General features: G+C 45.3%; 1 protein-coding gene across 1 annotated transcript; it reads left to right on the forward strand.

Moving 5' to 3' along the window:
* Window positions 1-3,431: 3,431 nt before the first annotated feature.
* Window positions 3,432-9,969, forward strand: LOC144479738 (uncharacterized). The gene is made up of 4 exons (XM_078198770.1): window positions 3,432-3,636; window positions 5,366-5,544; window positions 7,880-8,156; window positions 9,527-9,969. The coding sequence occupies exons 1-4, from the start codon at window positions 3,468-3,470 to the stop codon at window positions 9,880-9,882; spliced, it is 981 nt and encodes a 326-aa protein (XP_078054896.1). The 5' UTR covers window positions 3,432-3,467; the 3' UTR covers window positions 9,883-9,969.
* The last annotated feature ends 2,056 nt before the right edge of the window (window positions 9,970-12,025 follow it).

The following is a 12,025-nucleotide window of genomic DNA, read 5'->3' on the forward strand; positions in this document are numbered from 1 at the left end:
GTACTGGCTGTGATAATTCATGGCATCTTGCTTTATTGCCTGCCCATGTGGAGTGATGCCCTTCAAGCTATATAACCACTTGTCTCTTTCTAATGGAGAGAAAGGTGCAGACCTTTTCAGACTTGATCACTACATTTGGGGCAGCACAGTGCTGCCTCACAGCGCTAGCGGCCCCAGGTTCTATTCAGGCCTTGGGTGACTGTCTGTACGGAGTTTGCATGTTCTCCCCGTGTCTGCGTGGGTTTCCTCTAGATGCTTTGGTTTCCTCCCACAGTCTGAAAGATGTGCTGGTTAGGTGCATTGGCCGTGCTAAATTCTCCCTCAGTGTACCCAAACAGGCGCTGGGGTGTGATGACGAGGGGGTTTTCACAGTAACTTCATGGCAGTGTTAATGTAAGCACTAAGGTGGCACTAATAAATAAACTTTAAACTCCATGAATTGGGCGCACTGAGTTTAGAAGCATAAAGAAGATTTGTAGATTATTGCATCTTCGAAGAGTGAAGTCGAAGACTGGACCATTAATGCAGTGACTATAGGCAAGAAGATGCCTTCTGTTTGAGGGGAATATGAATGCAATGGTTACCCTCTGCATCCTCATGAAGCTGCCAGTATTCATCTGCTGGATTATTCTTTTGTTGCTGTCCTTGGAAGCTTCTCTCATCTGTGGCATCTATAATAAGACCTCTTTCCAAGGCACAGCTTACACGGCAAGCAGCACACAACCATAATTCTAGCATGATTGTATTGTAGGTCTTCCCTTAGATGTACAGGCATCTGAAGTACACCTTCAACATGCTAGTTCTGTATTTTACCAAGAATCAGGAAGCTGGACTGACCCTGTTATTCTGTGGATCATGGGTGTGGAGTCATCAAAGGAGGAGGCTCTGTGGCAGAAGATTTGTCTAAGGAGAGAATCATAGAATCCCTATAGTGCAGAAGGAGGCCATTCAGCCCATCGAGTCTGCACTGACCACGATCCCACCCAGGCCCTATCCCCGTTACCCCACGTATTTACCCTGCTAATTTCACTGACACTAAGGGGCAATTGAGCATGGCCAATCAACCTAACCTGCACATCTTTGGACTGTGGGAGGAAACCGGAGCGCCCGCAGGAAACCCACTCAGACACAGGGAGAATGTGCAGACTCCACACAGTTACCCATGGCCGGAATTGAACACAGGTCCCTGCGCCGATCTGCCAGTGCTGAGATTGGCACATGCGCAGTGGCATTGCTGGCCTCCCAATTGCTGGCTAGCCCCGTGACCCCGCATCGCTGGTCCTCCCATCCTTCCACGGTCCAATCGCTGCATGCCCCCCCCCCACCCCCCCCACCCCCCAAACATGCCTGGGCTGAGTCCCGACTTCACCCCCCTTCCTGTTCTGTGTCAATCTCCCACCCCCCAAAATAGGCTGCCCCCCCACCCCAATGGCCTGCCCAATATCTGACCTCCCTCACTTCCCCCTCCATACACGACTGCAGAGTGGCAGCGGGACCACCCACCCCCACTGATCTCCCCCCCCCTCCCCCAGAGGCCCCGCCCACTTGGCAATGCCTGATGCCCGATGGGCAGTGCCAAGGTGTCCCCTGGGCATTGCCATTTTGTCCCATGAGCTGTGCCAGGGGGCCCAATTTGGCACTGCAAAGGTGGCAATGCCCAGAGGCACCCCTTGGCGCTTAACCCTCTGGGTGGCTTCAATTGCCCCCCCATCACTCCAGCAGGATCACGCTGCCAGGTCCCCATTAATGGGGAGCTCCTATAAACCCTGCTGGAGTGAAATACCCCTGGTGGGGATGGGGGTGGGGGAGAGGCTAGCGGGCTGGAGATTTCTGTCCCGGACCCACTAATTATATTTAATTTGTAGGGAAATTACTTTTTGAATATCTAATGCAGCTTTGTGCCAATCTCCGGTGCAGAGCTGACGGTGCCGGAAATCTGGCGCTGGGGGTTGCGCTCAGGGCCGGACGCCCAACGCGAATTACGCGAATCGGCCGGCGCTTGAATCTCCCGGCTGGCTGCACAAGAAAATCAGCACAGGGGGGGGCAAATCGCCCCCGGTATCTTTCACAACCTCAGAACGCTCCAAAGACTTCACAGCCAACGAATCCATAGAATCCTTGCAGGAGGCCATTTAGTCCATCAAGTCTGCATCGACTCTCCGAAAGAGCTTCGTACCCAGGCCCTATCCCTGGAAACCTGCACATTTACCATGGCCAATCCACCTAACCTGGACATCTTTGGACTGTGGGAGGAAACCGGAGCACCCGGAGGAAACCCACGCAGACACGGGGGAGAATGTGCAAACTCCACACGGCTAGTCACCCGAGGCTGGAATCGAACCTGGGTCCCTAGCGCTGTGAGGCAGCAGTGCTAACCACTGTGCCATTACAGTACTTTTTGAAGTGTCAATGCTGTTGCACTGCAGGGAAATGTTGCAGCCAATTTGTACATAACAAGGTCTTGCAGATTAATGACCAAACAGTGTGTTTGGCAATATTGCTTGGGGATATATATTGGAAAAGGTAATCGTGAGAACTCGCCTACTCTTCTTCAGCTATAACTCTGCTATGTGAACCTTTATATTGACCCAAGAGGGCAGGCAAAGCCATGGTTTAATTCTTAATCTAAAGGATGACACATCTAGCAGTTTAGTACTGTTGAGGATTAACCAGACAGTGCACAGAGAATACTCAATCTCCGAAGGTTTTATTACTTGATGCAAGGAGAACAGTTACAATGAATGTCACGATGGTGTTCTGTTGGTTCACACGGATAATCAGCAGTTACAGTTAATTACAGCAAATGAGAAATGAGCAACTTTCCAATCCTTCATTTGCATACATAGTCCACCAATCATAGCATAGCTTTTTTGCCCTTTCTTAGCCAATAGAAAACCATCTTCTTCATTAGCATATTATGTCACCATATCATTCGTCAGTGCACTGAAGCGTCAGCCTGGATTATGTGGTCAACTCTTTGGGGTGAGGCTTGACTCGTGACTCGGGTGACAGAGCTACCATTGAATTATAGAATCAAACAGTGCAGAAGAGACCCTTCGGCCCATCGAGTCTGCACCAACACGCAAGAAACACCTGAACTCCCACCTAATCCCATCTACCAGCACCTGACCCGTAGCCTTGAATGTTATGACATGCCAAGTGCTCATCCAGGTATTTTTTTAAAGGATTACGATCTGTGAAGCTGTATAAAGTTCACATCTGTTAATGAATTTTCTGCCAACTGCAAACACTGTCAACATTCTGCGCTCCAGAATAGAATGATCATTCTGTCTCCTCTCTAAACAGTGAGGGCACAGGGAGAAGGGAAGAAGATACCAAACAAGAATAACATTTACATTTTATAACATTTACATTTTATAACCTAATGCATCCAGAAAAATAATTCCATATTTTTTCTCTTTTAGGTATTGATTTGGGAGGTATATTTCACCTCTCTGCTAAAGAAAATGAACATGGTGTATTATTACAGAGGGAATAGTCATCGCCTGCAGAGCACGAATCCGCTGGCTGCGGGGTTTTACTTACATCAGCAGGTGAATAACCAGTTGGAGCAAACACGGTCAGGAGGGCAGCAGCCATTTATTCAAACCCTCACAGTGGCTGAACACTTAGCTGGTGAGTATTTATTATTTAAAGGTTTAAACTTTATTTATTAGTGTCACAAGTAGGCTTACATTCACACTGCAATGAAGTCACTGTGAAAATCCCCTAGTCGCCACACTCCAGCACCTGTTCGGATACACTGAGGGAGAGGCCAATGCACCCTAACCAGCAGGTCTTTCGGACTGTGGGAGGAAACCGGAGCACCCGGAGGAAACCCACGCAGACATGGGGAGAATGTACAAACTCCACACAGACAGTCACTCAAGCTGGGAATCTAACCCGGGGACCTGGCGCTTGCCACCATGCCACCCCATCCATTGCCATTTCCATTGATTTGATTAGAAATTATAATTGGGCATTTTCTATAATGCACAGGAGATCCGCCATGTTAATTTCACAACCATTCTGTATTTTCAATAATCTTTTTCCTTCTCTTTAAACATCGTGTTTCCTAAAAGTTTCTACCGTTCATTACATAGGTCAAACTTTTTGAGAACAGATTTTAGATATTCAACTGGAATCTTTGACTTTGTCATTATATTCGCCACTATTTCTTCGTTGCTGGAATCTTGCTTTTGCTGTTTGATTTTCTCTTTTGACTTTGGTCACATTTTAATCTAAATTTGTCCTCTCAAAAGTTTAATTTTTACCTCTCTCTCTCTGCAGGATGACAAACAAGAGTTTTCCTCTTGTTCTGTTCCCACCCATCAAGATGCAAGTACCCATCCTTGTTACTGACCTCTCCCGGCACTGTAGAGTAATTTTGGCACTCAGTAAAGGTGCAGACATTAGACACAAATCAAACGTGCTCTTACTTTGCACTCTGTCATATTTGGATGTGGAACAGTAATGATTATGATACTGCACTAGAAATCTAGAGGTCATGAGTTCAACTCACAAGACAGTTGAACTTAATTCAACAAATTTGGTAATCTTGGTTCACAAGGATGATTTCAGGAATGAAGGGTTTGTCATTTGAGGAGTCTGAGACTATACTCGATGGAGTTTAGAAGGGTCTAATTGAAATTCTCAGAACACTGAGAGGCGTAGATAGAGTGAACACGGGGAGGATGTTTCCACTAGTGGGAGAGACTGGAACTCGAGGGCATAACCTCAGAGTGAAGGGGCCCTCCTTTAAAACTGAGCTGAGGAGGAATTTCTTCAGCCAGAGGGTGGTGAATCTGTGGAACTCATTGCCACAGAGGGCTGTGGAGGCCAGGTCATTGAGTGTTTTTAAGACAGAAATAGATAGGTTCTTGATCAATAAGGGGATCGAGGGTTACGGGGGGAAGGCAGGAGAATGGGGGTGAGAATCATATCAGCCATGATTGAATGGTGGAGCGGATGGACCGAATGGCCTAATTCTGTTCCTATATCTTATGATTGGCATCCAAAAATTCACCAAGATAAAACCAATCTGGTTAGCCAATGGTCTTCACAGAAAAATACCTCCCACTCTCATCTGGTCTTTCCTGTACATAATTCTAATTCACACTAAGTTGGTGACTTTTAATGAAGTTTGAAGTGTGAAGGAAAACAATCACTAGAAGGTGGACCACTCCTTCCTACACTTACCAGCGAGGGAAAGGCAATAAATATCAATGTCATTCACAACCACAATTTAAAAACAAAATTATGGAAGTATCATTGTTGTTGTTCAAAAGTGTAAGAGGTGGTGCCAGCCTTGCTTAGGAAGACAGAGTTATTCGGATTTTATCTTGCTTTAATTGATGTTTTGCAGAAATAATCCTAGAGGCAACATATGGCAGTTGTCATCAGAAACAGAGACGGAGTAGAACAGCCTTTACAACCCAGCAGCTGGAGGCATTGGAGCGAGCGTTTCAGAAAACTCACTATCCTGATGTGGAGATGAGAGAGAGGCTTGCCATGTATATTGATCTTCCAGAGGCCAGAATTCAGGTAAATTCAGAGAGTACAATCTGCCTGATATAATTCCTGTGAGTCAACCTTCTGGATGGATAATTGTCTGTCTGGATACCAAAACTGCCATCACTGAAACTACCCAGTGTTGGGCAAGAACATTGCCAGTTCAACAACAGACAGATAGCTCTATTATCTGTGGATTGCTATATTACACCAGAGCTCTAGACTATCAATGGGGTGGATTGAAAGGAAAATGTAACATTGTCCACGTTCTTTCAATGATGATGCACTCCCGTTAGCCAATTAGAAATACGATTCATCATTGTGGAAAATGTCTAACCTTCCAGCTAAATGAAACTGAGAAATTATTTTAACATATTTTGTGAAGTGAATATTTTCCATTTGTGTTTTTATAAAGAGAAATTGAGAATACATAGAATAGTAAATTAGCATTTACTCAGAGTTGAGGAACAGTTATAAATATTTAGGATAATGTTCGTAAAAGGAGGACAATTAGGGACTAAAGAGGGGATTAAAACATGGAAGCAGTCGGCATGGTGGAGGTACCAAATGAGTACTTTGTATCTGTCTTTACCAAGGAAAAAGAGTCTGTTAAAGTCATGATGGAAGAGGAGGTAGGTAGGACACTGGAAGGGTGAAAAATCGATAGACAGGAGGTATAGAGGCAGCATGGTGGCACCGTGGTTAGCACTGCTGCCTCACAGCGCCCAGGACCCAGGTTCGATTCCCAGCTTGGGTCACTGTCTGTGTGGAGTTTACATGTTCTTCCTGTGTCTGCGTGGGCTTCCTCCGGGTGCTCTGATTTCCTCCCACAGTCCAAAGATGTTTGGGTTAGGTGGACTGACCATGCTAAATTGCCCCTTAGTGTCAGAGGAGGACTAGCTAGGGTAAATGCATGGGGTAATGGGGATAGGGCCTGGGTGGGATTGTGGTCACCGCAGACTCGATGGGCTGAATGGCCTCCTTCTGCACTGTAGGATTCTATGATTTACCATATTAGAAAGCCTGATAAGTCACCAGGACCAGATGAGATTCATCTGAGAACGCTGAGCGAAGTGAGAGTGAGATTTGCAGAGGCACTGGTCATCATCTTCCCGTCCTCCTTTAGATACAGGGGTGGTGACAGAAAACTGGAGAACTGAAACTGTTACATCCTTGTTCAAAGAATGCATGTAAAAGATAAGCCCATCAACTTCAGGCTAATCGATTGAACATCAGTGCTGGGATAGCAATTAAATACAACAACCCAGGAGAGGTTAGACAAAAGTGGATTCAATAAGGAAAGGCAGCACAAATTTCTTAAAAACAAATTGTGTTTAATGAACTTGATTGAGTTTGTGATGTGCTCAGGGAGAGCGTTGTTCAGGATCATGTGGTTGATAGGTTTCCATTTGATGAAGTGCCACATAGCGAGTTGTCAGCAGAGTTAAAGCCCATGGAATAACAGTGACAGTGGCAACATGGAAAAGAAGTTGGCTGAATGACAAGCAACAAAGAGTGTGAGCAGCTATCTTTTGGTAGGCACGGTGGCACAGTGGTTAGCACTGCTGCCTCTCAGTGCCAGGGACCCGAGTTCAATTCCAGCCTTGGGTGACTGTGTGTGTGGAGTTTGCACATTCTCCCCATGTCTGCGTGGGTTTCCTCTGGATGCTCCAGTTTCCTCCCACACTCCAAAGATGTGTAGGTTAGTGAGATTAGCCATGGTAAATGTACAGCATTGCAGTGATAGGATGGAGGGGTGGGCCTGAGTGGGATGCTGTTTTGGAGAGTCGGTGCAGACTTGATGGGCCAAATGATCCATCATTTGGATTCTAAGAGTCATAGGAACTTGAAACATTGACTCTGTTTCTCTCTCCACAGATGCTGCCAGCCCTGCTGAGATTTTCCAGCATTTTCTGTTTGTTTCTTTTAGGGTCCTCATAGTTGTCTGCTGAGTGGGTGAGCAGCCGGGTTTTGGGAAGGTGGAATTGTGGGGCTTTGGAGACTGACAGTGAGACATTAGTGAAGTTGAATTTAGAGGTAGTGTAAGCGTGGAGAGTTTTAGCAGCAGTGAGGGTGAGGCGCAGTCAGTGCAAGTCCAGGCTGAATAATCTAATTCTGAACTGAGGCAACATAACAAATTCCTTATGTTTAAAGTCATGGAGTAGATAGTATTTACTGCATGGACAGTCTTTGCAGAGTCCTTGAAGAGGGAATTGAGTTATTTTCTGATTCTCCAGTGATGTGGGTGTGTGGCTGCTTCTGAACATTGGCACAGATGTACTTCACATATCAAAAATGACCATTGGAAAGACCCAAGGTATCTATTGAATAAGTTAAAACAACAACACGAATTATTCACCCAATTTAGGTCTGGTTCAAAAATAGACGAGCCAAGTACCGTAAGCACCAACGCATTTCAGAGAAAGATGAGCTTGTGACAAAAGAAAGTCATTGGATCAAGAGCGGGGACAGGAGAGAAAGAAAAATCCAACTGGAAAAAGACAAACATCACATCCGACAAAAAGATGCGGAATTCCGAGGCTCTGTGGAGAACACTTCAACAGCTGTAATTCGAAGCACAATTCTGGCTACGCAGCAGTTTGAGAAAGAAAAGCCAGCAAAGCATATTGTCACAGCAAACGTTGGTAAGAAGCTAAGAACGGTTACAGATTCCCTCTTCAGAATGTATCTTCTTTTATGTGTGGTTTGTATTTCTACCTGAAATGATTGTGTGCAGCACGTAATTCCTGTATGTATTCATCTCACTTCCTGTTCCTGCTTTTGTTGTCACATGTTGTCAATTACCTCATAGTAAAGTAGCAATAAATCAGAACTGGAGTGTTGGGGGACATATGGGTTGGAACGGCGGCTCAGTGGTTAGCGCTGCTGCCTCACAGCGCCAGGGACCCGGGTTTGATTCCTGACTTGGCTCACTGTCTGTGTGGAGTTTGCATGTTCTCCCCATGTCTGCGTGGGTTTCCTCCGGGTGCTCCAGTTTCTTCCCACAGTATGAAAGACATGCTGGTTAGGTGCATTGGCCGTGCTAAATTCTCCCTCAGTGTACAGGCGCCGGAGTGTGGCAACAGGGGGATTTTCACAGTAACTTCATTGCAGTGTTAATGTAAGCCTACTTGTGACTAATAAATAAAACTTAACTTAAAACTTATATGGTTACGAGAAAAACCCATCTAAGAATGCTGCACTGTCCTCAGTAAAGGCAAGACCAGGCAAGCCTGTTCTCTTCCTGTTGGGGAGCACTTCAGCGGTTATGGGCATTCGGCCTCTGATCTTTGGGTAAGCGTTCACCAAGGTGGCCTTCATGACACATGACAACGCAGAGTCGCTGAGCAGAAACAGATAGCCAAGTTCCGCACACATGAGGACGGCCTCAACCGGGATCTTGGATTCATGTCACACTATTTGTAACCCCCACAACTTGCCTGGACTTGCAAAATCTCACTAGCTGTCCTGTCTGGAGATAACACACATCTCTTTAACCTGTGCTTAATGCTCTCTCCACTCACATTGTTTGTACCTTTAAGACTTGATTAGCTGTAAAGACTCGCATTCCAATCATTATTCTGTAAATTGAGTTTGTGTCTCTGTATGCCCTGTTTGTGAGCAGATCTCCCACTCCACCTGACGAAGGAGCAGTGCTCCGAAAGCTAGTGGCGTTTGCTACCAAATAAACCTGTTGGACTTTAACCTGGTGTTGTTCGACTTCTTACTCAGTAAAGGGCACAGGTTAAAGACTGATATTATCCAGGGAGATCTGCAAGAGAAGTCTAGAATAATTCCATCAACACTTTACTTCATTATTCCATAACTAAGCTGAAATATGTGGCTTTCATTTGGAACCTTCCAGTACAACTATCCTGTGGCTTGTAGGGATTGCTCAGGAATGAACCTCTGTCACATGTTTCTGCAGAACAGGGAGGGTTTTGACCGCCTGCATTTCGATTTGTCATTCTTGTAAACAAATAAACTTATCCTCCAAATAATATGTTTCCTGCAGGATCCATTGAAAAGGTTGGGCTATTGGATGAAAATGTCAGCATTCAGCTACCAGAATGTTCCACTCTGCAACAACATGGTGCAGATCTTCAAGATCAAATTCAACGTCACGTGGCTTTGGCAAGTGCTTTTCTGCCAGAGTCACATTATGGAATCCGTGCTCCAAACCTGAATGTTAATCCTGCCCTGTACCCCTCGTACTACCAGAGGGCTTCCCATCCTCTAGATGCTTGTCCCGCCTCACTCATTCACCACTCCCATAAATTGTCAGATTTGATCCCAAAACCCAGTAGTGTGGGGGGTCTGAGGCAGACCAAGCGAAAGGGGAATTTGCTGGGTCTTAACCTCCAATACTAAAGAACCTTTGTATCAATCACTGAATCTGTGGATCCCGGACATTTTGTATAGTGGAAAAGTGAACAAAAATAAAATGAGTTTACATTGAAATATCGTTCTGTTGTTTAATTTAACTATTTTACCAGCATCACACCAAAATATTGCTCACATATGGAATAAGTGGTCTTTCATTAAAGAATGCATTTATTAAATGCAAACACCCTAATGGGAATCTATGTGTGGAGCCATGGGCAAGGTATTAAATGAGTACTTTGCGTCAGTATTCACCAAAGAGAAGGACTTGGTGGATGATGAGTCTGGGAAAGGATGTGTAGATAGTTTGAGCCTTGTTGAGATCAAAAAGGAGGAAGTATTGGGGTTCTTGAGAAACATTAAGATAGACAAGTCCCCAGGGCCTGATGGGATATACCCCAGAATACTGAGAGAGGCAAGGGAGGAACTTGCTAGGGCCTTGAGAGAAATCTTTGTATCGTCACTGGCTACAGGGGAGATCACCACAGTAAGAAGTCTCACAACACCAGGTTAAAGTCCAACAGGTTTATTTGGCAGCAAAAGCCACTAGCTTTCAGAGCGCTGCCCCTTCGTCAGGTAAGTGGAGATCCCAGAGGATTGGAGAATAGCCAATGTTTGTTTAAGAAGGGTAGCAAGAATAATCCAGGTAATTACAGACCGGTGAGCCTTACATCAGTGGTAGGGAAATTATTGGAGAGGATTCTTTGAGACAGGATTTACTCCCATTTGGAAATAAGTCGACGTGTTAGTGAGAGGCAACATGGTTTTGTGAAGGGGAGGTCATGTCTCACAAACTTGATCGAGTTTTTTGAGGAAGTGACGAAGATGATTGATGAGGGTAGGGCAGTGGATGTTTTCTACATGGACTTCAGTAAGGCCTTTGACAAGGTCCCTCATGGCAGACTGGTGCAGAAGGTGAAGTCACATGGGATCAGAGGTGAGCTGGCAAGGTGGATACAGAACTGGCTTGGTCAAAGAAGACAGAGGGTAGCAGTGGAAGGGTGCATTTCTGAATGGATGGCTGTGACAAGTGGCATTCCTCAGGGATCAGTGCTGGGTCCCTTGCTGTTTGTAATATATATAAATGATTTGGAGGAAAATGTAACTGGTTTGATTAATATGTTTGCGGACAACACAAAGGTTGGTGGATTTACGAATAGTGATGAGGACCATCAGAGAATACAGCAGGATATAGATCGGTTGGAGACTTGGGTGGAGAGATGGCAGATGGAGTTTAATCTGGACAAATGTGAGGTAATGCATTTTGGAAGGTCTAAATACAGACAGGAAATATACAGTAAATAGCAGAACCCTTAAGATTATTGATAGGCAGAGGGATCTGGGTATACAGGTACACAGGTCACTGAAAGAGGCAACGCAGGTGGAGAAAGTAGTCAAGAAGGCATACGGCATGCTTGTCTTCATCGGCCAGGGCATTGAGTTTAAAAATTGGCAAGTCATGTTGCAGCTTTATAGAACCTAAGTTAGGCCACACTTGGAATATAGTGTTCAATTCTGGTCGCCACACTACCAGAAGGATGTGGAAGCTTTAGCGAGGGTACAGAAAAGATTTACCAGGATGTTGCCTGGTATGGAGGCATTAGTTATGAGGAGAGATTGGTTTGATCTCTCTGGAACAACGGAGGTTGAGGGGCGACCTGATAGAAGTCTATAAGATTATGAGAGGCATGGATAGAGTGGATAGTCAGAAGCTTTTTCCCAGGGTGGAAGAGTCAATTACTAGGGGGCACAGGTTTAAGAACATAAGAACTAGGAGCAGGAGTAGGCCATCTGGCCCCTCGAGCCTGTTCCGCCATTCAAGAAAATCATGGCTGATCTTTTTGTGGACTCAGTTCCACTTACCCGCCCGCTCACCATAACCCTTAATTCCTTTACTGTTCAAAAATGTATCCTTGCCTTAAAAACATTCGATGAGGTAGCCTCAACTGCTTCACTGGGCAGGGAATTCCACAGATTCACAAACCTTTGTGTGAAGAAGTTCCTCCTCAACTCAGTCCTAACTCTGCTTCCCTTTATTTTGAGGTTATGTCCCCTAGTTCTAGTTTCACCCGCCAGTGGGAACAACTTCCCTGCTTCTATCTTATCTATTCCCTTCATAATTTTATATGTT

The sequence above is a fragment of the Mustelus asterias genome, chromosome 26, assembly GCF_964213995.1.
Source record: "Mustelus asterias chromosome 26, sMusAst1.hap1.1, whole genome shotgun sequence".
Lineage (NCBI taxonomy): Eukaryota > Metazoa > Chordata > Chondrichthyes > Carcharhiniformes > Triakidae > Mustelus > Mustelus asterias.

Excerpts from the sequence above, each read along its gene's own strand:
- LOC144479738 (XM_078198770.1), top strand. The coding sequence starts at position 3,468 with ATGAACATGGTGTATTATTACAGAGGGAATAGTCATCGCCTGCAGAGC. Across the intron at positions 3,637-5,365 it reads AGTGGCTGAACACTTAGCTG|AAATAATCCTAGAGGCAACA; the intron begins GTGAGTATTTAT and ends GATGTTTTGCAG. Across the intron at positions 8,157-9,526 it reads TATTGTCACAGCAAACGTTG|GATCCATTGAAAAGGTTGGG; the intron begins GTAAGAAGCTAA and ends TGTTTCCTGCAG.